The 27,887-nt window shown below is 34.1% G+C and overlaps 1 protein-coding gene, 1 non-coding gene and 1 pseudogene across 9 annotated transcripts in view; 1 reads left to right on the forward strand and 2 right to left on the reverse strand.

Annotated features, from left to right (window-relative positions):
- Window positions 1-27,887, forward strand: part of SLC26A7 (solute carrier family 26 member 7) — a 139,181-nt gene that overhangs the window by 18,651 nt on the left and 92,643 nt on the right. For all 8 annotated transcript variants that reach the window (XR_005653639.1, XM_039866384.1, XM_039866386.1 and 5 more), the window contains exons 4-5: window positions 5,774-5,946; window positions 27,696-27,860. Coding sequence is in view for 7 of the 8 variants with exons in the window: in XM_039866384.1 (XP_039722318.1) it covers window positions 5,774-5,946; window positions 27,696-27,860 (338 nt within the window). In the remaining variant the exon portion in view is untranslated. The remainder of the gene's footprint in view (window positions 1-5,773; window positions 5,947-27,695; window positions 27,861-27,887) is intronic.
- On the reverse strand, window positions 3,827-3,945 carry LOC120605486 (5S ribosomal RNA). Its single transcript, XR_005653640.1, has one exon. It is a non-coding gene; the product is annotated as a 5S ribosomal RNA (ribosomal RNA).
- LOC120605492 (uncharacterized) lies at window positions 13,001-13,116 on the reverse strand (annotated as a pseudogene).

Genomic DNA, 27,887 nt, shown 5'->3' on the forward strand with positions numbered 1-27,887 from the left:
ATGAGTTTTTTTCAATTATAGTTGGCATACAATAATATATTTATTTCAGTTGTACAGCATAGTGATTAGAGATCTATATGACTCACAAAGTGATCACCCCACTAAATCTAGTACCTCTCTTCCCTTTTACATATTTGTTACAACATTATTGACTATATTCCTTATGCTACACTTTATATCTCTGTGTCTATTTTGTAACTATCCATTTGAAGTTTTTAATTCCTTTGCCCTTTTTTGCTGTCCCCCCTCAACCCCCTCCCATATGTAGCCCTCAAAATATTCTCTCTATGTATGAGTTTGTTACGGCTTTTGTTGTTGTTGTTGTTATTTTGTTCTTTAGATTCCACATGTATGTGAAATCATGTGGCATTTTTCTTTCTCTAACTGACTTACTTCATTTAGAACAATATCCTCTAGGTCCATCAAGGCAATATCTTTTTCTGTCCCCTTCCTTTCAGTCTGCGTGTGTCTTTTCATCTGAAGTGAGTCACTTGTAGGCAGCATATATAGGGGTCTCATTTTCTTATCCATTCAGCCACTCTGTCTTTTAGTTGGAGCACTTAATTCTTTTCCATTTGAGGTACTTGTTGATAAGAATGTAGTTATTACCATTCTTTATTCCAGTTTTAAATACACGTTTTTTCTTCTTAAAGAAATCTCTCCAACATTTCCTGTAATAGTGGCTTGGTGGTGATGAATTCCTCTAGCTTATTTTTGTCTGGGAAGCTCTTTATCTGTCCTTTGACTCAAAATGATAGCTCTGATGAATAAAGAATTCTTGGTTGTAGATCCTGGGTTTTCATCATGTTGAGTCTTACATAATTTCTTTTGAGAAATCAGCTGCTAGTCTTATGGGAGCTTTCTGATAGCTAACTAATTGTTTTTCTCTTGCTGCTTTTAAGATTTTCTCTTTGTATTTAACTTTTGGCATTTTAATTATAATGTGTTTTGATGCAGGCCTCTTTTGGTTCATCTTTTTTGGGACTCTGAGCTTCCTGAAGTTGCATGTCTATTTCCTTCACCAGATTAGGAAAGTTTTCCATCATTATTTTTTCAAATAGCTCTTCACCTTCTTGTTTTCCATAAGATCCCTATGACATAGATATTTTTACGTTTAATAGTGTCCCATAGGCTTCTTAAATTATTATTATAGTCTCGGCTTCTTTTTCTCGCCAATCTGATTGAGTGTCCTTGGCTTCCTCATCCTCTATATCAGTGATCCGATCCTCTTCTTTATCCACTTTTTGATTCCCTCTAGTATACTCTTGATCTCCGACAATGTGTTCTTCATTTCCAATTGGTTCCCTTTTTAAATTTCCATTTCCATTTTTGTTTTTTATCTCTTTGTTAAAATTCTCACTGAGTTCATCTACACTTCCCTTAAGTTCATTGAGCATCTTTAGAACCTGTGTTTTGAACTCTGCATCTGTTAGATTGCTTGATACCATTATTCCTGGATCTCTGTTCTTTTCTCTCATGTGGTTTCTGCCTCTTTGTCTTCACATTTTGGCTGCCTTTCTGTGTCTGTTTTTATGTACTAAGCAAAGCTCTTATGTCTCCCAGTCTTATTAGTGTGGCTTTGTGTGGTAGATATCCAGTGGCACAGTCCTGAGAGGGATTCAACTGAAGGTCAAATTTAGCTCCAGCCGGTGCCCTTCTGGGGCCACCTGTTAAGATTCAGCAAGTAATCCACAAATGCCGTGCTTATAGTTGCTTCAAGAGGCCACACCAGAAACGGAAGTAGCTGCCATCAGTGAGTCTTGGCTCTGCTCAGCAAGGAGCACTGGACTCGCTAAAGACACAACCGGATGTGGCTTGGGTGGAACTGTGAGTTTGGGAGGTGGAGTTTCAGGGACTCCTCTGGGCAGAAAGACCTCTGTTATTCAGTTTGATGAGTCTCAGCTATGGTGTCATTGCTTCTGCACACTGGGAGTGGGAGGGCTCAACAGAGGAACAGATGGATCCTGCTAGCGCTTCTGCCTAGGAGAGAGCCTCACCTCTGACCATCACTCTACAACTCAGGGTCCTCCTTTAAGTCCTTGGTGTCCTCTGTGTAGCTGATCAGGCACTGGTGCTCAGAGGAGCAGGTCCATCAGTGCGAAAGCCTGGTTGTGGACATTGCCCCTTTAAGAGGCATCTGCAGCTGCTGGCTGCTGCTTCCATAGCCTCTGTCCCACTCAGCAGCTCTGGACGGAGCAGCCTCATATCTTCGCCTTCTCCTACCTTCTACCATTGCAGATTGATTAATTATTTCTCTTCCTAGTTGTAGTGCTTCTGTTCATCTAGATCCCAGGCGACTTCGCTTGTTGTCTTCTATGTGTTTCTGTCCCAACTTTGAAGTGGTCACAACAGGGATAAACAAAACCTCTGTCATCTATGTCATTTTTTCTGCCGACCCCCACAAACTAATTATTTTTTTGACCTTCCCATGATCTTAAACATAGGACCAATTGAATCTCTCGAAAAAGTTTCTGCAGACATTTAATAAGAGAACATATTTTTATTTAAAATCATTTTATTGTATTTTATTTTGGTGTATATATGTATATGGGAATTCCTACTTTTACATTATTATTAAGAGGCTGACATTGCTTTCATCAGGAAAAATCACTCTATCTGGGATTTTACTTGCAACTTAACTAGCCAAAATACAATAATGAATTGCTAAGTGTAATAATAATTTATGTTAGAGCTTTCTTTAAAAGGAAATAATCCAAAAGCCAGAGTGAAATATACCAGATGGGCTCTTTTGCTCAAAAAGTTGAACTTTCTTATTTTAGTTATAATATATACATCTTAAAAAGGAACAAATTATTCATTACTTTATGTGACTTACGAAGAACATGTTTTGGAAAAAACATAAAAGTACAGAAACCTGAGTATGAATTCAGTAGAAACAGAATTGTCTAAGGTAACCCACATGCGACCATTTATGGGATATACTCATCTTTTAAATTAGAAAAAAAAATAAAGAGCAAAGTCAATTCAGCATTTAGAAAAAACATTAGGGAGACTGTACTGGGAATGTTTCAGAAGAAAAGAAAGTAAGAAACATTTATTTACTGAAGGTCTACAATGTGGTAGGACTTGTGCTAGATTTTTTTTCGATATAAGAAATATCATTGAATCTCTACTCAACTTTTATTACTATAAAATTTTATTATCATCTTACAAATAAGGAAGCTGAGAGAGGTTAGGTAACTTTACCAAAATCACAAGCTACTATGCAGCTGAACTGGGATTTGAACTTGGGCCTGTCCAAATCTGAGGCCTGTATTATTTCTCTGTTAGGTCCTGCTACCCACAGTACTGTTAAACTACTATATAGATTTAGTGGTATTTAATGTTCCCACTCATAGGCTTAAAGCCCAACCAGGGTAAAAAGTTGAGAAAGTGAGGGAAAGAGCAGAGAAGTAGTAGGGAGGAGGTAAAGACAAGGGTGAGACCTATAAGACAGAGAAGGTAGAATGTCATACAGAATATCCTTACATAGTCCCCCACAGCTCCAATATTCTTGATTGTTCTCAACTGTGTAGGAAGCAGCAAAGCATCATTCTTCTAAAGAGGCAGTACTCCCATATCTATGTTGACACAGATGGTTATCTCCGCGTACATTGCTGGCAAGTCCTCTCTTTGGAGATGTTTTTGGGATGTGACGCACATGCAGATGAGGTTCACTTTACTTTCCTCAAGAAAACATTTTATTTTTTTATTATTTTATTATTTTATTTATTTTTTTAGACAAGGCAACCCTTGGTTGACCTCACAGATTGCAAGGACCTGTCAGCTTACAATTCCTTATTTATTTTTTTTTTTTAATTTTTTATGCCTACAGCACCTGCTCTTCCTAGGTGGTCTCCCATCCAAGTACTAACCAGGCCCGACCCTGTTTAGCTTCCGAGATCAGACGGAATCGGGCTTGTTCAGGGTGGCATGGCCGTAGACAAGAAAAATTTTAAACTGCCCTTTCTTACTATTCAGTTCCCTCCTATCTTTCTCTAAATCCAGGGAAAGGTAGGCCTAAACTCAAAAATTAATTCCAGAATATCATCTTTAATTTTATAGTCATTTGTTTAGTGGCTTTTGTAAAATCAGTTTGTTCTATGTTCTATGAGATTTAAAATAAAAAGTACATTTTTATTTTGACTCTCAAGAGTATCAGACTTTGAGGAATTCTGTTGTAACATATCCTGAAAAAATTATGTCTTATCAAGAGCAGATTCTATGACAAATATTCTCTACTTGGTGGTGTCCATCCTGGGTGCCAGAATCTTGTCTCCAGTCATTAGATATATTTGTTCCTTGATGTGCTCTTAATTTCATACTTTATGATGAGGACAGTGAATATGATGATTAATATTTATTGATGATTTATTGAGACTGACTTAGCTCCCTAAGAGAACTGTATTCAATTTGCTATATGCATTTATGTCCAATCAACTCAATGGAACAGCAAAGAATGTAGAATAACAGACCATGACAGAGCATGGTCAGTTTAATTCTTAATTAAACTGATCTTAGTTTAAATAACAATTATCTTTTTTTTTGGTGCTATCTACATGCCATATACTATGATATATGCTGTATTACATTATTTTATTTATACTTCATAACAACCCCATTGGTGAGGAATACTTATAAAGAGATTGAGGTATCAGCATTTGGATTTAAGGTTAGGTTTGTTTGTATTGAGATTCTATTGAAAACTATTTCTGTTTGATTCATGTTTCTCTTGCTCTATGCTGTGGCATGCTTTGTGTTGGGATATCTACATCCTGCCACAGGCCCTTTTTCATAAATGACCAAGAGCAAAGTAAGGTCTTTGAACCAGAGGAAATGTTTGCACAATACCACAGTTTGTTTCTTTAACACAAATCTACTGAGCCCTCTCTGTAAGAATCTGCATTTTTCTGTTCATGTGGCTGCATTCTCAGACATGCTATGCCAAGATGACAGGCATCAGAACTCCTAGAAGGAAGAGAACACACTGAAAATGGTTCCATATTTGTGTGTGGCCAGGAAAATTCTTGGGAAATACATCAAAACTTATCTAATTACAGTAGACAGAAATGTTATATTTAATTATTTTATGGGCCACAGCATGTTGTTATACTATAATAAAGATCTACTCTGCTATGAAAACACAGAGAATAGAAAGATTAAACCTGGCTTGCAGGATCTGGGATGGATCTTTGTTGAATATGGGATTGGAGCCAGACCTTGAAAGACAAGAGGGTTTGCACAGTTAGATTTATAATAGAAGAGCAAGCATATCAAGCACAGAGCCCCAGATTTAGGCAAAGAGGTACTCATATTTCGCCACTGAGCCCACTGAGGTCTTCATATTTATCATCTTATTTATATTCTTCAAAACTTTGAAATATAGGTATACATGACTCCTATTTTATGGATAAGGCAATTTAGACTCAGGGTAATATGCTTTAGGTCACATTAGTGATAAAGAGAAGAGCTGGATTCATATCCAGTCCATGATCTTAATCCCTGCCCTGAGAACATTCTCTATGCAGGTCTGCAGAGGTGGGAAAATGTATGGCCTGGGAGGGAATAGCAAGTAGATATGTGCAGCTGGTTGAAGGACTATGTGTCTATATAGGTAAGTTTCTGTTTATTCCACAAAGTGAAGAGAAGGGAAGAGGAGTGGGGGTACAGAGGAGATTTTTTTCTAAAAATCTGCATGGATTCTACTTTAATGGTGGACTCCAACAATTTTTATTGAGTCTTTTACTAATAGGAGATTTTCCACTCCTTTTAGGCACTTTTGCCTTGACATCCCTAATATCAGCCAACGCAGTGGAACGTCTTGTCCTTTCAAGTAGCCAGAACCTCACCACACAGAGTAACACAAGCGTGCTGGGTTTATCTGACTTTGAGATGCAAAGGATTGGTATCGCTGCAGCTGTTTCCTTCTTAGGAGGTTTGATTCAGGTAAGTAGTACTGAGACTTAAGGATGAAGAAATTGAGACAGTGACAAAGGAAAGGCAATTAGTGTTTTATTTTTATTCACATTCATAGATATATTTTTGTAGATGGATAAGGCCAGATGTGTTTGTGAAAATACTGTCTACTACATAGAATAGTTACTCTTTAAATGCTGGTTGAGTAAATGAGTTGGAATCAATAAATTGAAGTTACAAGTAAGCAGTTTTTGATTTTTTAAGAACAAGCTTTCTAAAAAATGTTTTACAAAATGGAACAAGCTTCCTTATGAGGCAATGAGGTAGCTCTTGTGTTCATTCAGTGACAAAATCCTCACTGTGAGATATTGTTGAAGGAGAAATTCATAAGACTCTAAATGGTAAAGAGATGTGACTAGATTTCTAGGATCCTCTCCAGTTTGTAGAGTTTATGATATTACTGCCTATATCTGTAACAACTGGTAGTTTGCGCCATAGAATTGCTGGTGTGAAGTGTGTGGACACAGATCTGTACCAGTCTTTGCCCCTTTCAGCATCAGGCATGTGTGTTTTGCCAGTTCTGTTTTAGTATATTTCTTCAAAATATCAGACTGTGTCATTTGCTATTTCTAATCAATTGTCAAAATTAGATAACTCAGAAGTAAATATAAAATAAATGTCAACAAGTACTGACTCTTAGACATGAATTTCCTGTTTAAGAGCTATTTAGGCTTACTATCTAATTTTAAACTGAATTATGACTACATAAGCTTCCTGGATGGCTTTTTGTGTGTGTGTGTGTTGGTAGAGGCTCTATTTTACATGTAACATATTCACAGGTCAAATATGGCATAAATGCCAAGAAGGGAGAAAAATAGTTAATGATTGCCTGGAATTGGATGGTAGGAAGAAAAGATGTGACCTAGAGGTTAGAAACATTAAACTTCTTAGAGTCACATTGCCTTCTAGCAATGTAAAAAGGACAGAAGAATTAAGAATGTAAGATGACTAAGAACTTCACAGTTCTTTAGAAAACAGACCATTTGAGTGGCAGTTTTGCCTAGGAGATTACCAAACTAGAAGGCCAATAGATATTTTCAATGGCTGATGTCTGTACTTTCATGAAATACAAATTGGTTGACTAAGTATCCTATAACCTTCACTATATGTTTTTAAACATGGATAATAGCCTGCTCTGAGACATGCACAGGCAAGCCTAGTGGACTTTTCTTCCTTGCTTGCCCTGTGTGAGGCCCTCTTATGAACCTGTCATCTGTTTCCATCTCAGAAATAATCAGGCATATGAACTGCTGATTCAGACATGGATATGTTGCCACAGATTTGGTATAGTTTTTCCCTAATTTCTGTTTATTTAAAATAAAAATCTCTGTATTAGCACAGCAAAGATAATATTGCTATTACTTCTGATCCCATTATTTTGCATTTATATTTCTCTTTGAATTTATTATTTTTACTAGGTTTGGACTTTCTCTTATTCTGTCAAGCATGGATCAAGTATATATTAGTATCTTTAAAATCTAAGAGAATATATAATTAGCAATTGGATCCAGCAACTTTCTGCTTAGCCTCATTTTAATCATTTTCCATAAGTTTAAAATAATCACCATATTTGGATTAAGAATTTAAATGATAAAACATAAAAGTAAATCCAGAACTTAATATTAAAAATTAACGTTTCATTTACTGAATGAAACTCTCTAAAATTACGAGAGTAAAACAGGATATCATTGAAGATAATAAAAATAATTTGGTTTTCATGGCCTTTTGTTACATGTAAAATCTGATTCAGAGAATTGCGACTTCAAATATCTGCTTTTTTTTGTCTTTAGTGCTGATACTGGATATGTGACCTACATTTTAGCCAATTTTCGAATAGCTGGCTAGACTTTAACTTCCAAATTCATTTGTCCATAGTCAACCAGAACTCTAGAGTAGACTGGGTCTTTTGGATCCAGATCTTTAGTCATTTTTCCTTTTCTCCTTCAGACCTGAAATTCGCTGAATATGAGGGCAGTGCCAAGGCCCAGTTTCTATAAACAAGGGAAGGTGTTTTATTTTTTGTTGTTGCTGTTTGCCTTGTTTTATTTATTTATTTTTGTCTTGTTTTGCTTGTACATTATTTATTTTCAGATTGATTTTTTTCCCCCTCTGAAGGTCTAACTTACAGAATTACTTAGGTTAATACAATTATATTGTTAAGGTGTTTGAAATAATCACATCTGGTCTGGTTCGCAGATTGTGTATCAATTGGAAATGCTTTCAGTTGGAAGTAACAGAGAGCTCTATTACACTATATATAGACATTTCCTGCTTCTTGTGTTACGAGAAGGCATAGAAATAAGTTCTTAAATGTCCTCAATGTCTGGCAACCTATTTAACTGATGAATTGATCTAAGTTTTTTGTTTGTTTGTTTTTCAATAACATTTTTAAAAATTAGTTTCAAGTATATAGTACATTGGTTAGACATTTATATAGTTTATAAAATGATCCCCTTAGTTGTTCCTTCTCTGGTTTCCACCTAGCCAATATATTAATGCTAACTGCATCCCCTATGCCATGCTCCCCATCCCTGTGTCCATCTATCAGCTACTAATTTGTACTTCTTTAATCCTTCACCTCATTCACCCAGTCTCCCACCTCCTTTTACTCTGTCCATCACCAAATTGTCCTTTATATTTGTGAGTCCGTTTTTGATTAATTTGTTCTTTTTGTTCCTTAGATTCCACATATAAGTAAAATCATATGGTATTTATCTTTCTCTGCCTAACTTATTTCACTCAGCATAATAACATCTAGGTCCATCCATGTCATTGCAAATGTATGTTTTTTTAATTAGATAGTAAGAACTCTGACTTAGCAGTGCTTTTCCTTTTTTGTCTTCTGGTAGTTTACAAATAAGATTTTTTCTTCCCTAAATTTTAGCTTTAATTTGCCTAATTTCCCCCACTTCCACTTCTTTTTTTACTTCTTTACTTGATGTACATATGCTTTAAAATTTTAATGAGTCTAGCGTGTTGATCTCTTTAACTTTAATTGATTTTATATTATTTTTAGAAGAAAGTATGACATAAAATAATAAAGGAATTAGAATTAAATTAAGACGTATATTTATATAGTTAAAATGACCATATTACCCAAAGTGATATACAGATTTAATGCAATCTCTATCAAAATCCAAATGGCACTTTTTAAAGAAATAGAACAAAAAATCATCAGATTTGCGTAGAATCACAAAAGACTCCGAATAGTGAAAGCAATCTAGAGAGAAAAGAGCAAGGCTAGAGGTACTATAAAGTGACAATAACCAAAAAAGCATGATATTGGCAGAAAAAACTGACACACATATCAATGGAGCAGAATTGAGAGCCCACATATATATAGGAAAATAATTTTTGACAAAGAAACCAAAATATACACTAGAGAAAAGAAAGCCTCTTCAATAAATGGTGCTAGGAAAACTGGAAAGCCAAAGTAAAACTAGACTGCTATCTGTCACCATACACCAAAATTAATTAAAAATAGATCAAAGACTTAAATATAAGCCTGAAACAATAAATTTCATAGAAAAGAACATAAGTACTGAACACATGAACCTTAAATTTAGAGAGGATTTTATAAATTTGACCTCAAAAGCAAGAGAAGTAAAAGGAAAAATAAATGCATGGGACTATATCAAACTAAAAAGCTTCTGAACAGCAAAAGAAACCATCAACAAAACAAAGACGCAACCAACTAAATGGAAGAAGATATTTGCAAACAACATCTTCGATAAGGAGCTAATATCCCAAACATGTAAAAAACTCATACAACTCAATAACAAGTAAGCAAACAATCCAATTAAAAAATGAGCAGAGGGCCAGAGATTGAATTAAACATGACAGAGTGAGATGTCCCTAGAAATCTCCTCTTGAAACAACAATGAGCTGAACATTAAAACTGAACAAAAAACACCCAAACTGCACACCAGCATGTCTGAGCATGGCATCTGGACATAAGAGCTACCACAGGTCAGAACCCCAGGCGTCGGGCAGCGGACTGGGAGAAACAAAGAAGATGCCTCTTGCAGCTGCTGGAGCCCCCTGTAGGAGGAGGGGGAGAGGAGAAAGTGCAGTGACTTCCCTAAAGAGCCCAGTCAGCAAGTGTTGTTAGCTCCACGCGGCTGGCGGCAGTGCCCAGTCATCAGGGCAGAAGGCAGAGAAACAGGGACAGCAGAAAAGCAGGGATGGCAAAAAAACAACAGTTGATTTTTACTGGTCGCAGTTGCAAAACTGAGGCTAAGCCGCAGACATTATCTCCCAATCCAGAAGGCCCCTACACCCATAGCCTTGGAGGCAGAACAATGCAGAGGCCCAGGGGAATCTGAGCAAACATTACCAAAACTATCGCTAACACTGACAGGGCCTGAGAATGAAGATAGCAAGTGTGATTAAACATCTATAAGAAAAAAAAAAACATTATTAAGACTTTATATAAAGCAGATCCAAGAGGCTTAGATGCTATCTACTGGAAACCAGTGATATTGAAGACAGATATCTAGAAATAAATCAGAAGGAAGAAGAAAGAAACTGAAGAACGAAAAATAATGAAAGAGAAATACAAAAACTAGCTGATACTATCAGGAGAGGAAGCATAAGAATAATAGGAATTCTTGAGGGGAAGAAAAGAAGCAGGGATTAGAAAGCATTTTCAGACAAATAGTCGATGAGAATATCCCAAATCTAAAGAATGAGCTGGTGCTTGGAATTCAAGAAGTCAACAGAAAACCCAATTATCTCAACCCAAAAAGGCCTTCGCCAAGACATATTGTATTAAAATTATCAAAAATCAATGACAAAGACAGAATTCTCAGGGCAGCCAGGGAAAAGAAAATGGTAACTTATAAAGGAAAACCCATTAGATCATCATCGGACTTTTTAGCACAAACCTTACAAGCCAGAAAGGAGTGGAATCATATATTCAAACTATTAAATGAAAAGAACTACCAGCCAAGAGTAATGTATCCAGCTAAGCTCTCCTTTAGATATGAAGAAGAAATAAAGACGTTTCCAGACATACAAAAATTGAGGGAATTCTCCACTACAGGAAATACTAAAATGGGTCAGCTCACCTAAAACAACATGACAAAAAAAGAAAAACATAATTAAGAGTAAGGTGACTAGCAGGCTGATAAAATCAGAGGAGTACAACCCTTACTAGGAACAGGGCATTATAAGTTTAAAATAAAAAGAGATTAGCAAGATAGTAATGGATGTTCAGTATACATAGAAACAAATTGAGACAACAATGACTGAAAAGGGGAGGATTCAAAGATCCAAATTCATAAAGAGAAATGGAGATAAGTCACGTGCAGAAGAAAATGGACAACTATATATAAATAATTATCCTTTACATATTTGTAATGGTAATCAAAGATTTAGAACTGAAGTATATAACATAAAATAAATAGAACCAGAGTGAGAGAGAACCCACAAAAGCCAACCAAAATAAAGAAAACAGAAACACAAGGACAAGGAAACAATGGAAACACCGAACAACCAGAATGGAAAAGATAAAATGGCTATCAGAAGACTTCGTTTTTCAATAATCACCCTAAATGTAAATAGACTGAACTCGCCAATAACAAGGCATAATTGCAGAATGGATCAAAAAACAAAACCCAACCATATGCTGCCTCCAGGAGACATATCTCAGTTCCAAAGACAAATATAGACTCAAAGTGAAAGGGTGGAAAATGATATTTCAAGCAACTGGCATTCAGAGAAAAGCGGGAGTAGCAGTACTAATATTGGACGAAATAGACTTCAAAATAAAAAAAGTAAAGAAAGATACTGAGAGACACTTCATAATGATAAAGGGAATCATGCACCAAGAAGACATAATGCTTATTAATATCTATGCTCCCAATCAGGGAGCCCAAAATACATAAAGAAATAACTAACAGAACTAAAGGGAGAAACAGACCAAACATTATCATAATAGGGGACCTAAATACCCCACTGACAGATATGGACAGATCATCCAAACAGAAAATCAATAAGGAAATAACATCCTTAAACGACACATTAGACCAACTGGACACAATTGACATTTACAGAGCCTTTCATCCAACAACAAATGCTTATACATTCTTCTCTAGTGCACATGGAACATTCTCAAGGATTGACCACATTCTAGGACACAGAGATAGCCTCAACAAATATAAGAGGGTTAAAATCATACCAACTATAATCTCTGATCATAATACTTTGAAACTAGAGATCAACTGGAGAAAGAAATCAGGAAGAACCACAAATGCATTGAGATTAAACAAAATGCTACTGAAGAATAACTAGATCAGAGAAGAAATAAAAAGAGAGATCAAGAGATACAAAGAAATTAATGACAATGACAGTACAACATACTAAACTTTTGAGACATGGCAAAAGCGGTCATAAGAGGAAAGTTCATATCATTACAGGCCTATCTCCAAAAACAAGAAAGAGCCCAAATAGATAAACGTGACTCTCTATATAGAAAATCCTAAAGACTCCACAAGAACACTACTAGAAACAATAAGCAAATACAATAACGTTTCTGGATGCAAAATCAATGTTCAAAAATCCATAGCGTTCCTATACTCTAATAATGAAGCGTTAGAAAAAGAAGTGGAAAAAAATTATTCCTATTGCAATTGAACAAAAAGAATAAAATACTTAGGAATAAATCTAACAAAACAAGTGAAGGACCTATATAATTAAAGCTATAAGACCTTATTGAAAGAAATTGAAGAAGATACAAAGATATGGAAAGATATTTCGTGTTCTTGGATCGGACAAATTAACATAGTTAAAACGACCTTACTACCTAAAGCATTATACAGATTTAATGCAATCCTTATCGAAATGACATCGGCAGTTTTTAAAGAAATAGAACAAAAAATCATCAGATATGTATGGAAGCATAAAAGACCCCGAATTGCCAAAGCCATCCTGAGAAAAAAGAATGAGGCTGGAGGCATCACTCTGCCCGACTTCAAATTATTCTACAAAGTCACAATAATCAAAACGGCATGGTATTAGCAGCAAAACGTACACATGGACCACTGGAACAGAATCGAGAGTCCAGAAGTAAACTTATATTTATTAAACTGATAAGAACAGATACTACACTTGGTCTTAGTCAAAAGACTGAGAAGTGATTAAACCCATATTTATATGGGCAAATTATTTTCGAAAAAAAAAATACAGTGGGGAAAGGAAAGCCTTGTCACTGCAAAGCAATGAAACTAGACTGCTGTCTATCACTACACACCAAAATTAACTCCAAATGGATTAAGGACCTGAATTGAAGACGTGAAACAATAAAATGCATAGAAGAAAACATAGGAATTAAACTCAAGGACCTTGGACTTAATCAAGATTTTATGAATTTGATCTCAAAGGCAAAGGATGTAAAAGCAAAAATAAATGAATGGGACTATGTCAAACTGAAAAGCTTCTGCTCAGCAGTAGAATCTGTCAACAAGGTAAAGAGACAACCATCCAAATGGGAAAATATATTTTCAAGCAATGCCTGCAATAAGGGCCTAATACCCAAAGTATACAAAGAACTCAATAACAATAAAAAAATAAACGATCCAATCAGAAAATGGGCTGACACGTCTCCGTAGAGGACATGCAAATGGCCAACAAATTTATAAAAAAGATATAAATATATAAATATATAAAGATTCTCAACATCACTAGCTATTAGGGAAATGCAAATCAAAACCACAATGAAATACTATCTCACACCTGTTAGAATGGCTATAATCAACAGGACGAGTAATAACAAATGTTGGAGAGGACGTAAAGAAATAGGAACCTGCATACACTACTGGTGGGACTGCAAATTGTTATGGCCACTATGGAAAGTGGTATGGAAGTGCCTCAAAAAACTAAGAATTGATCTACTATATGATCCAGCAATCATTCTCCTGGGTATTTACCCCAAAGACTTGAAACTCATATTCAGAAGATATAGCACACCGATGTTCATAGCAGCATTATTCACAGTGGCCAGAACATGGAAGCAACTGAAATGTCCTATGATAGATGATTGGATAAAGAAGCTGTAGTACATATATACAATGGAATATTACTCAGCCATAAGAGGTGATGAAATACTGCCATTTGCAACAACAAGGATGGACTTTGAAATAATCATACTAAGCAAAATAAACCAGGCAGAAAAGGTTTAAAATCAAATGATATTACTTATATGTGGGATATAAACCTAAAAGCAACAAATGAACAAGACAAACAAACAGAGACTCACGGACATGAATAATGGACTAGTGGTTACCACGGGGGAGGTGGAAGGGGGAAGGGAGAAAAAAGTAAAATAATAAAATGTTAAAAATTAAAAATAAAATAAATAAAAAATAATAAAATAATAAAATAAACATGTACAAATTAAAATGAAATGTTATTTTTAACTAAAATTAACAAATTAACAAATTAAAATTAGAAGACAAATATCAAACTAGGAAAAATAAATATATGATATATATGATCGACAAAGTTACTGCCCTTAAAATACAGAGAAGAGTTCTTAAAAATCAGTTAAAAAATTCTCCCTCTTCTTCTTTCTCTTCCTCTACTTCTTTTCTTTCCTTTTCCTTTCTTTACCCCTCCCTAAAAAAAAAAAATGGGCAGAGGACATAAACAAACACTTCTCCCAAGAAGACATACAGATGGCCAAGAGACATATGAGAAGATGCTCAGCTTTACTAGCTATTAGGGATATGCAAATCCAAACCACAATGAGATACCGCCTCACACCTGTCAAAATGGCTATCATCAACAGGATAAGTAATAAGTGTTGGAGAGGTTACGGGGAAAAAGAAATCCTCATACACTGCTGGTGGGAATGTAAATTGGTGCCGTCACTATGGAAAACAGTATGGAGTTTCCTCATAAAAAATTAAGATTAGAATCACTATATGACCCAACAATCCGTCTTCTGGGTATCTAACCCCCAAAATATGAAAACACATATCTGTAAAGACAGATGTAATCATTATTTACGGTGGCCAAGACAGGGAAACGACCAAAGTGCCCTTCGATAGATGATTGTATAAAAATGTGGTACATATATACAATGGATATTTCTCAGCCACAAGAAAAGATGAAATATTGCCATTTGGGACAATGTGGAAGGATTTGAGATCACCATGTGAAGCAAAATAAGTCAGAAAAGTTGAGAACCATGTGATTTCACTCATATGTGGGATATAAAACTGAAAGCAACAAATGAACAAGACAAACAAACAAAAACTTGTAGACATAGAAAAGAGTTTAGTGGTTACCAGAGGGAAGAGTGTGGAAAGAGGTAGATAAAAGTAAAGGAGGTTAAATATATGGTGATGGAAGGAAATTCAACATTGGATGGTGAATACACAATGGAATATTCATGTGACGTATTATTGAATTGCACACTTAAAACCTATATAATATTATTAGCCAATGTCACCCCAATAAATTTAACCTAAAAATTCTTATTTTGTTTTGGAAATTTATTTTTTTGCCTTTTTTCAACTTTCTGTACATCTATAATATTTTGATTTTTTTCTACACAAGACATTACTTAGAGTACAAGTTTCTTGAAGTTAATTATAGTACTTGATCCATTTCAAAGTTTTTATTACTTACCATCGCATTCTACAAATGGTAGATTCTCATAAAAGTTGTTGAATTAAAAAATGAACTATTAATTCAGAAATCTGAAAATCAAGAAATAGCAGACATCATGCCAAGTAATAATTTTGTGATTTTTACAAAATTAATTGTTTAACATTTGTCGATTTTAATTATTGCTATAATAATTTTATTACTGTAATAAGAGGTAACTATAAAAAAGGTACACTCAAAGAACTGTCAGACCACCCCCCCCCCCACACGCATTCTTTCCTGCTCTATTTTATTCATTCTCTAATTTTGTCTCATTATTTGTTTATACTTTTTTTTTTTCTGTAAAATGATAAGTTACCTGTACATTTTCTTCTTTGCTCTTCTTTCTTACATTTTTGTATTTTCTTTTCTTCACTTAACAGTACATCCTGGAAAGCATTCCAAGTCAGCTCATAAAAATAGCCCTCATACCTTTTTACTGTTGTCAGATTTTTAAATTTTAGCCAGTCAAGTAGGTGAGAAATTCATATTCAAGGGTAATTTATGAATGAAGTTCAATATCTTTTCATATGTTTCAGACAATTTTGTATCAATTTTATAAATTATTTGTTTATATATTTTACCCATTTATCTATAGGAGTTTTTGGTTTTTTTTCCCCTTAAATTTTAAGTTTTAATGTATTATAGATATTAGCTCTTTATTTGTGATATATGTTGCAAACCTTTTCTTCTAATTTGGCAGTTCTTTGACTTTATTTTATCATAAAAATTTTAGAAAAATTATGCACTCAAATTTATGAATTGTTTCTTTGATTGCCCCTGGATTTTGCGTCAGCATAGAAAACGTTTTCTACACTGAGTTTTTAAAGGAATTTACCATTTATCATATTTTTCTACTTAAATTTATAAGATTATTTATTATATCTATTTTTTTCTTTTAGTTTCTAAATAAGTGTAGAGTTTATTCTTATGTATGTTGTGAGATATGGATCTAGTTTTATGTCTTTTCCAAGTGGCTGCCCAGTTGTGCGAGCAGCATTTATTTAAAAGCCTATCTTTTCTTCCGTGATTGAAGATGCTATCTTTGTTATTTCCATATTTATTTACATCTATCTCAGGATTTTCTATTCTATTCTGCTAGTTCATATATCTATTCTTGTGGTAGTAGCACCCTGTTTTAACTATAGTATGGCTTATAGTAGAAACTTATAATGTGGTTTAATATCTGGTAGGACTAGTCCACTTTTGTAGTTTTTATTTCTTAGTGTGTTCCTTACTAGTTCCACATGTTTGTTTTTCCTTATGAACTTCATCAGCAACTTGTTTGGTTGATAAAAAAAAAATGATATTTTTAACAGGATTGTGTTAAATTAAAATCTTTATGATGTAGAGTTTTCTGATGCAAGAACGGGGATGCCTTTTCTTTCATTCAAATCTAATTCTATGTCTTTCAGGAATATTTCTTCTTATAGGATTTCCTCTTTTTTTCAAACTTCTTTGTAAGTATTTAATCATCGTTGTTGCTATTGTAAATGGGGATTTCTTTACCAGTATGTTCTCTAGCTGATTATCGTTTGTATCTATGAAAACTATTGATTTTTGTGTGTTAATTATATATCCTGATACCTTGAGTTCACTATTTAAATTAGTTTTACTGTTCATTGATTCTCTAGTATTTTCTAGAGATGTTTTTAATTCTTTACAAATTAATATCTTATGATATTTCTTATCCAATTACATTAGGTGATACTTCTATTATAATGTTAATAATAGTGGAAACAGTGAACATTCTTGCCTCTTCTTGAATTTACTCAAAATGCCATTAGTCTCCATGAAGATGCTAGCCTTAAGAATGAAGTGTATATATTTTAACATATTAAGAAATTATTATTTTATATTTCTGTGTTTTTAGTAGAATGTAGAAAAAGTATTGAATATAGTCTGGGCTTTTTTTAACATGCATAGAGATAATCATATGATTTTTTCTCTTAAATATATTATATAGTATATTATATTATTAAATTTTCTAATAGTCATCCAACCTTAAATTGCTCAAATAAGTACCACTTGGTCATGATGTTTTTTATTTTTAATACAGTTGAAATTCTGTTTATTAATTTTTTACTTAGTACTTTTTTATTATTTAGTAGTTTTGTATCATTTTTCTTCGGTGGTGTCTTTTTTTAGATCTAATTATCAGTGTTTTACCTTCTTAATCCTCTTTTGCAACGCTCTTAAGCAATGTATAGTACTTTTGGAGCAACTAGTGTTTGAAAGATTTGTAGAATAAACCTCCTTTAAAGGCTCTCCCACTGAAATTGTAGGTTCTCTGCACTCTTTTGGGGGGTAAATTCTTGAAAATCTCTCTATTTCTTTTATAAATATTAGTCAGTTTAAAGTCTGAATGTCCTAGACAATTATTCTTTGTATCTAGTTTTTCAAATTTATTTGTATGTAAGATTTTAAAGTACTGTCTTTTATTTTTAATCAATTTCTTATTTTAATGTTTTACTCTTTGCCATTTTCTATTTTTGTATATATTTTTTCTTTTTCCTTGGTCAGATTAACTGGTAGTTTGTCTATTTTGTTAATTCTTTTTTAAAATTTCAAGATTTGAAATAGTAGGTCTACTTTTTTATATTCCTACTTCTGTTTTTATCTTTATTATTCCTTTCTTGGCTATTTTTTTTTTTTTTAGTTTCTTTGTTCTTTTTTTAGCTTTTGAACTGGAATTTTCAATACATTATAACTTTTTCATTTTTATTGATAAAAACATTTAGTGCTATGAATTTTTCTATGCTCATTGTTTGAAATGCTTTCTATAGATTTTGATAGTGTTTCACTATAAGGTAGTGAGTGTTTCACTGTTTTTCAGAAATTTTGTGATTTCAGTTTGTATTTCCCCTTTCACCCAATTGTTTAGAAAAAGGGCTTTAAATTTCCAAATGAATAGATCTTTTTTGCTTTTCAATTTTGTTAATAATTGCTAGTGTTATTGCATTGTGACAAGTAAGTACTTTTCTACATTGTCTAATTTACTAATGTTTTCCTGTGACCTAATATATGGGCAAGCATGGGGAGACGCACCTGGGTGTGTTTAGAGCCTTGTGTTACTGTACTGGTGCATTCTGAAAACGCAGTCTTATATCTGCAAGTAGATAGAAACCAAATGCAGATCTAAATAGGGGATTCTCTGATATCTTTAAACATGGTTATGAGTGATTCCCCCCACTTTCTTGAATAAAATATTGCTCCTGCACAGGATTTCTCGATCTGCCGAGAAATATTTTCTACATATTTGCTTTCCTTTCTGGGTTGTGAGTCTCAGTATGACAGAGACTATTTATTTCTATAATTTCAGCAGCTGGTATTTAATAAATGTGAGTTTGATGATTTGAATAGGAAAAAAGTCAATTAAATGTTAGTGGTATCACTTTATTAAAGAATTAAATTTAAATTGAGATTGTTTTTACCCTTTCTAAATTATCATTTTCTCTTTCTATCCCCTACTAGAATAGAGAATATGTCTGTATCTGTTTAAATTGTAGCACAGTTCTTAATGAAAAAAGAGTAAGAAAATACATTATAATCTTACAATTTGTCATGTATTTTGTCACATCTGTCCAGTGCAAACATGGAGACCTAGTCAATGAAATCTCCCACCTCTTTCCAAAACTGTCCCCGAGCCCTCACCTGATGAAAAATCAAAATACAATCACTCCTGCCACTCTTTACTCCTCTAAAGCTTAATAATATCGTGCTCCAATCATCTCATTTTACAACTTTGTTTTCTTTATCTGAGACAGAAAGGAAGGCAGGAGAATCCAATCATTGTCTACTCCTGGCAGTTTTGTTCCCAAGGCTTCTTGCATGAGAGGTTATTTATTTCTTTTCTACGAAAGCCAGAGAACTGAAAAGATTATGGTGTCCCCTTCAACCATGTAATTACAAATAAAAATAGTTCTTAAGTCCAGTGAATTTATGATATACTCCTCAATAGAAAAAAAAAGTCAAAAAAAATATAAATTGTGTTTGTTTCCTAAGCATATGACCAGTTTGCCTACTGCATAATCCAACACTTGGCTCATCTCTGTGTCTCCAACCCTGATGTTTCTGGTTTAGGGGCTTATTCCTTTAGCTACTCCTCTTATACTACTTTTTAAAATGGTGAGTTGTTCCACATTCTATCATCACATTAATCCTACCAAAACACAGCTATGATTTATAAGCCAGTGTGCAGCATACTTCTTGATAAAATTAAGAGTTTAATAAATGCATGTAAGAGTGATGTCACTGCTGCAAAACCCCCTTTTTACTTTTTACTACTTTTACTCCATATTCTGATTTCAAAATGTTTTGCTTATTTTCTATTACAATTTTCTGGCTACTTGTGCTCCTTTTAAACTAGCAACCCTGTGTTCTTTGAATATGTCCTTTGCTGTCCTGCTTTATGCTTATAATCTTTCCTCTTTCTAGAATGCTTTCTAATAATTTCACTCTCTTAGATTCCTCTTTAAGTGTCAAGGCACAATTTTACTCTTATTCAGTAGTGTTCCCTTCTCCCATTGAAAAATAATGATATATTTTCTTTTCCTCTCTTTTATATGTGTGCATACTTGTCTTGTTATGGTTATTTGCATACACATCATATCTCTGAAACCCAACTCTCTGGAGCTCCTTATAGAGAGCCCTTCTTTTCCTCTGTGCCCATGTAGGCAGGACTCAGGAACTTCTCATGTACAGCACACATAATGGGAAAAAAGTAGCCTTACCTGAAGATTCTATGGGAGTATGGGAGATGTAAAGGAGAATTTCTTTCCTTCCTTCCTTCCTTCCTTCCTTCATTCCTTCCTTCAGCCCCTTCCTTCCTTCAACCTGTCCCTTCCATTCAGCTATTCCAGCTATTCGTTTTTCTTTCTTTCAACTCTTTCTTTCTTTCTTTCTTTCTTTTCTTTCTTTCTTTCTTTCTTTCTTTCTTTCTTTCTTTCTTTCTTTTCTTTCTCTTTCTTTCTTTCTTTCTTTCTTTCTTTCTTTCTTTTCTTTCTTTCTTTCAACATTTCCTTCCTTCCTTCCTTCCTTCATTCTTCCTTCCTTCCTTCCCTTCCTTCATTCCTTCCTTCCTTCCTTCCTTCCTTCTTTTTTCTACACACATTTTTGTTTTATAATAATTTTAGATTTGCAATAAAGTTGCAAAGATAGCACACAGAGTTGTCACACACATCCCCCGTATCTCCAGTTTTCCCTATTATTAATATCATACATTTGTATGATACATTAGTTACAATTAATGAGCCAGATAGATATATTGTTATTAATTAAGTTCATATGCTGTATTCAGATTTTCTTAATTTTTACCTAATGTTCTTTTTCTGTTTCAGGATCACATCCTGTAAACCACATTACATTTCTTTTTTTTGGCCTGTCTCCCTTTGAACTGCTCTTAAGTGTGAAATTTTCTAAAACTTTTCTTATTTTTGATGATCTTGACAGTTTTGAGGACCATTGATCTGGTATTCTGTTGAATGTCCTTCAGTTGGAATCTGTCTCATTTTTTTTTTTTCATGATTAGACTGGGGTTATGGATTTTTAGGTGGGAGACTAGAGTGGTAGAGTGGCATTCTCATCACATCATATTAAGAGCATAGACTATCAACATAACTTACCACTGTTATCCTTGATCACCTGGCTGGACTAGTGTTTATCAGGTTTCTCTAATGTGAAGTTACTCTATTTCCTCCCACCCCCCTTTTTTAATACTATATTCTTTAATAAAAGAATATGCACTGCCTACACTTAAGAGGTGGGAGTTATGTTAATTGAGTAGTTAAGAAAAGGAGTAGGGAGTATCTACTAAATTATTGGAATTCTATACAGGATTTTCCAAACTTTGATTTTTAAAAATTTAATTAATCATTTATATCAGTATGAACCCTAGGGTATTTATTTTATCCTTGGCGTTATAATATAATAGTACTTTATTAACGTTGTTTCTCAAATTTTTCTAGCTTTGGCCATTGAGAGCTCTTTCAGTTGGCCCCTGTGTCCCTCCTTAACATACTCCCATTTGTTTGTTCGTTTTTGAAGCATTTCCTTTCTTAATGGCATTACAAGATGATCCAGGCTTATAGTGTATATTTCCTGTCCCAGACCTAGAGTCAGTTTTTCCCAGTTCCTCTTATTGGAGAATGATATTAGAAATCAAGGTCTGGGCACCAGGTGTTATCATTAATGCTGGGGTGTTGTTGCTTCTAGTCGATTTCAACTGATGGAGCAAGGGAATATATGTGCGTATATTAACCCATGTGTGTAAACATGATGCAGGATAGGGTAAATTCCCCCAAGTGGGGGAACTCAAGCTCTGCACAAAGAGTTCTTGGCTTAGCATAAGAAAGAATTCAAACACACTTCAAAATTAGAGTCAAAAGGAATGTTTATTAGAGAAAGGGAAAAGCAAAGACAAATAAAGACAAAAAGCCAAAAAAACCACAAAAAACTAAGATAAGAAAAAAGGCCAACACAAGGAAAAAAGCTCTGAGTGTTGGGGAATACATTTTATACATCATTCTTAGTTTTATTCACAGGAATTACAGTGAAAAACGATGAGTATGTAGCAAGAAAAGGTAAGAATATGTAGCATGAAAGGTCTGCTGGCAATTCCTAGCCTTTGAACCATAGGTTTCCCATGATTTTATCTATAAGGAATGAATTATTTTATTTTGTGTAGGGCACCATTTAAAGACTGTGTTTTTCCTTCACAGTGTGGGGAAAGGTTTGTTAGCAATCCCAGCAGAAGTTTTCCTTTGTTCTGCAGGTTTCCTCGTGGTCTGGCTATAGGGCTGATGAGCATATTGGAGTCTCTGAATATAGATTGATTTAACATTTTAGTTCTCTTGCCTCCACTCTACATTAAACATATCTATATAGATATCTATATGTATCTATCTTCATCTATATTAAGCTAAACGTGAGTTTCTACTGATGTCTCTAACTCTAATCCATTACCATATGGATCATTCTAGCCTTCTCCCCTTGCTTGTCTGTAACCTACCAATATTGGAGAGTCTGTAACTTCGTCAATAGTGAGAAACCTCGCTCCCACCATCCATCATCCATTTACTTAATTTTTCAATTTCAGTGTATATGTATAGTGGTTTCAGAATTGTTAACTGCTACCTCCATGGGAAACAACTTTATCAACTAGTGTACAATATTTCTTTAGTTTTACAGACTTACTTCCAAAATTATTTATATTGGCACATTTTTTGCCACCCAGGTTGCTTCATACATTTAGCCAGTCTGAAAAATCTATGTATTACATGATTTTATTTAAATGAAACTCTGGAACAGGCAAAACTTGACGGAGAGAGTAAACACAACTCTTGTTGTCAGATTCACTGTCACATTCTGCATTTCATTTAGGATCTCCTGACATTCAATTTTTTTTTTTAATTCGCTTATATTAAGGTTTACTCTTGTGTTGTAAAGATCTTTGAGTTTTGGCAAATGTACAGTATCCTGTAACCACTATTACAGTGTCATAGAGAATAGTTTTGCCATCCTAAAAATTTCTTATGTTTCACCTATGACTCATTCTCTCACTCCCAAGTCCCTGGCAACTGCTGTTCTCCTTACTAACTATAATTTTGTCTATAGAATGGAATCCTGCAGTATGTAGCATTTTCAGATTCATCCATGTCTTTGCATGGCTTGATAGCTCATTCCTTTTTATCATTGAATAATATGGAAGAGGTTTTTATATTCTGAATTCCATGGCAGGTAACTTCATAGGTTTCCATTAGACATTTTTTTCCTCCCAAGTCCTCTGGTAATACAGAAGCTTTTCTGGCATATCCTTATGTAGCACTCAGTTGTTCTCCTATTGTTATAAACAATTTAACTCTCTTCCTCAACCCTGAATACCCTCCTCAGCAAACAAAACGGGGCTTTTAGCATTTTAGCCCTTATCCAAACAGCTTCTCCTTCCTAGTGCCACCTACATTGTAGTTCTTAATGCCCCTGTCAACATTCCTTCCTCCTAACATCATCATTACAACTTTCTTTATACAATCTTTTGAACCATTCTGTATTTTGCAACAACGCTCTCCCTAGCCCGTAGGAGATAGTCAATAAATACTCATTGAATGAATAAATAAATAATTTGGTATAATATAAGAGCCAGACTGCAGATAAACTGACAAAACCCAAAATGAATGCTGTATTCCATCTACTTAGGTAGTATAGTTTTTTTGCTATTCCCTTTTTCTTTTTTCACTATTTGAAGTTCATTTCTAAAAGTAGCCTGAAATCTGAAACATATTCTATTTATAAAGCTCACTTAGTGTTTATAGAAGTGTATTGGTGAACCTTAACAATGTCTGCCTGATTTTTAGCATTAGCCAAGAACATCAGCATTACTACTGTCAATGTAAAAAATGTCCAAACCTATAGAGAATGTTAATGAGTTTATTTGAGCAAAGCTGACGACAGTTGCCAGGAAGCAAAATCTCAGTGGATTAAGAAACTGTTCTGGATAATGGCAGTTTTGCAGCTTATTTTATACATTGGAATCAAAGGAGGAGACATAAAGAGGGTTATGTGAAATCAACTGGTAGCAGATTAGGGAGGCAGGAGAAAGCAAAGTGAAGAAATATCTGGGATTAGATGAAAAGTAAAATGAAGGGAGGGACATACACTTCTTTTACACTGGTGGGTACAGGAGAGTTAATAATTAACATTTACAACACATAGAGATGGTATGTGGGGGATAAGATAACCATGAGGGATTCTGTGGTCTCTTGCTCCGGTGCAGTGGGTTGTTCCCTGAGGAGTCTGGAAAAAAGACATTCCAACAGTATGTTATCTTAGATACGAAAAGAGAATAGACAGGCTTACCTAAGGTAAAAATTGACCTTTGCCAAGAGGGCTGCAGGTCCAGGATGTGACTACCCACCACGATCTGCTTTTAGAAACTTTTATGTTCTGACCAACCTATGTGGTTACTTTCAGTTTCTGAGTTTGTAGGACTCCCCATGCTTGCCTTCGCTGAGCTTGTCAGGTTTATGTGGCCTTTTTTTCATCCACACTACAAACTATAAATTTTTTCATCCACACTACAAACTACAAATTTCTCATAAAATTGCATGGCCAAATTTGGGGAGTTGGCTAGCCAGATCAGAATTATTATCATCATTATTATTAGTAAAATGAGTTTATGTGGCTGTTTATTAAGTCATTAACTTAAAAGAATCCTTAACATTGGTCTAAAATTTAAATACCGAGCCTCCAAGCAAAATATTCTAGAAGGACCTCTATTTCACATATTTAAGTTTCAAGATAAACTTGGAAACCACAGTTCTATCTGTTGGCCCCTCTTACAAAGCCTGTATTGCATAGGTATTTTCTTCCTTTAAGCTGTGTTTGTTAGCCTCTGTATATTAAATCCCTAATTTTGATGTGGATAAAATGTTGAACTTTAGGTGGTGGGGAAAGAAGATTTCTTTAATTTCTGCTTCTCCTTTTTCTCCTTCTCCTTCTTTTTCCTTTTTTTTTCCTCTTTTCTTCCTCTTTCTCTTTCCTCTTCTTAAAATATTTGCCATTGTCTTACGTTGTGGAAAATGCCATCATCCAGAAGAGAGTAATTTCACTTCAGTTAAATCTCACATGTTTACAACCATCCTTCACATGTCTTTGTATTAGAAATAAGGTCTTAAGGGGTTTCTTGATCTTTCAGAGTCAGAATTCCCTATTTTATGGATTAGTCCCTTGCTGGAACGATTATTTTTAAAGCATAAAAATGTGTACAAGTAGAATATTACAAAAACACTTAAAGTCTGGATAAGTTTTAAAAGAGGGTACATCATCTTTTCTGGTTTCTGTTGCAAGGTAGATACCCATATTCTCAACATTTGAAATAGTCAAACTCTTTTGTATCTTGTACTTTTCCTGGTCCCTTCCCTTTGTAACATTCAGGTTGTGGAGATGACATAAAGCTGCTATTAGAAGATAGTGGTTAGCTGAAAGTGTTGGTTACTCACTTCAGGTTAGGTGAACTTTGTTTCTCAGGCATGACAAATCATTAACCCCTCTACGTAAGTGCTAGAATTTAGGAAACAAAAGCAGAAGGTAAAATGGTGATGGTCTATACAAGAACTCCCAACAGTTTGCTTTTCAAAATAAATAAAGATAAGATTTCTTGGCATACAGATAAGAACTTTCCAACATTCCGTGTATGCATAAAATTCTTTTTAAGAAACAGGTTTCACAGCTCAAAGATTTGGATTGTTTGTATGCTGTATTTAGCTGAAATTAAATTCCACCTCTCTGGTATTCATCTTACCTCAGTAACATGCTAATTTCATCCTCATGGTCAGTAAGAATTAATATATAAATTGACATGAACTTACAAATAGAGATACGGTTGGGAAAAATTGGTTCAATGTTTTTCAATGTTAAGGATGAAAATCAACAGACTATATGAATCAAGAGTTGCCAAGAAGATCAGTGTTTTCCATTTGTATCTATAACATTTGTTTGGGCATTTTTCTCAGGACATTTCTACTTTGACAAACCAACACAGTTTCTGAAAAAAATGCTAGTAACAGAAGTTGCTGCTTTGGCTGCCCATGCTAACAGAAACAGATTGCCTGATTTCTCCATTGGCAATCCACATTATTTCCTTTATTACATACTGAATAAAAGGAGGCTACTAAATTGCAAACTATTCAAATCCATTTCTTTCTGCACTGATGAATCTTTCAAGTTTTCCAGAATTGGAAAATGTGGTACGGCCTTTTCTACATTTTCAAAGCTGGTGGTTGTTTTTTCATACTGGGTAAATATTTATGACTCCTCATGATGTTCTTAGTGCATCACATATGTTGCACATTTTACAAGTTTCAATGCTCTTTCATATATTATTTCACATTTAATTTACAACAGTTCTGTAAGATAGCACGAACATCACAAATGATTTGTAGATGATGATGAGGCTCAGAAAATTTCAATAAGTTTTCTGTAGTCACAAAGCTAGATGTGTTGGAGTCAGGATCAGAACTTAAGTTTTCAGATTTGAACCCAGGCTACTTCATTCTAATATGAATTCAGAGCATTATTACTTGTGGTAAAGGAACAATGCATATCATAGAAATTATATATTTTGCAATTTAGGCTGTGATGGTACTAGATAGCACTTTCGCTTTTCATTTTTATCATTGTGACCTCTTGATAAGAGGAAATCTCATTGCTATTCTTTACTCTGATTTCCTTAATAATCTTATTTTCCAACAAGAATTTTAAGACTTAACTTAAATATTGTAATTAATGCATTGAGAGAATATATAAACATGAGCCATTTTATGTCCTTTTTCCAGTGTGGATATTCATGAATGTAATTTAATGTTAATTTCAAAATATTAAATTTTATTTTTTGCAGTTCCTATGACTGAGTTTACAGTCATAACAAGGAAATGTTTAAATTTTCTACTGATTCTTGTGTTTCTTAAGACATATCCTTTTAACCTATCTTCGTCTTTTGCTCTTCTCAGTATACAAATAAGTCTTAATATCATCTTATTAATATCGGCCCGTTAGAGCTACTTGACAGAATCTTTAGTCAAAACAGTATGTTTCCTCTTCTCAAAACCTGGGAGAAACTCAAAAAAGCTTTTTATTCTCAATGTTTTTGAGGTTTTAAGCTTAGTAGGTGTAAAGTAGTAAATCATGTCCTTTTGATATTTTTAAAATTACGGATATGATAATGCACATTTGATTTTTTTCCACAGAGCCCAATATATTAACTGATTTAAGCATAGTTCCACCCACCCCCCTTTTTTGGTAACATGTATGATTAGGAAAAGAAAAAAAAAGTTAATATTTAGGAAAAAATTACATGTTAATTTTAATTAAAGCACTTATATTATATCTAATAACAACTAGAGTCTTGAAACCTGGTGATATTCTCAAGAAAACTCAAGATATTAAATATGTAAAATTTTAGAAACCCATTTCACATCAGTTCTCTATGTCTGTGTGAAATGAAAGATGAAAATGGGTCGGATATTAATCCCACTAGGAACTTTTGGAAATTTTATTTTCCTTTGTCCTCTTAGGTGGCTATCTTTGTGCTACAAATGGGCAGTGCTACATTTCTGCTTACGGAGCCTGTGATCAGTGCGATGACAACTGGGGCTGCCACACACGTCATGACTTCACAAGTCAAGTGTCTCTTGGGAATGAAAATGCCCTATATATCTGGACCATTTGGATTCTTTTACGTAAGTTTTCCATATGTCTTTGTTCAT

The sequence above is a fragment of the Pteropus medius genome, unplaced genomic scaffold (genome assembly GCF_902729225.1).
Source record: "Pteropus medius unplaced genomic scaffold, Ma_sr-lr_union100, whole genome shotgun sequence".
Lineage (NCBI taxonomy): Eukaryota > Metazoa > Chordata > Mammalia > Chiroptera > Pteropodidae > Pteropus > Pteropus medius.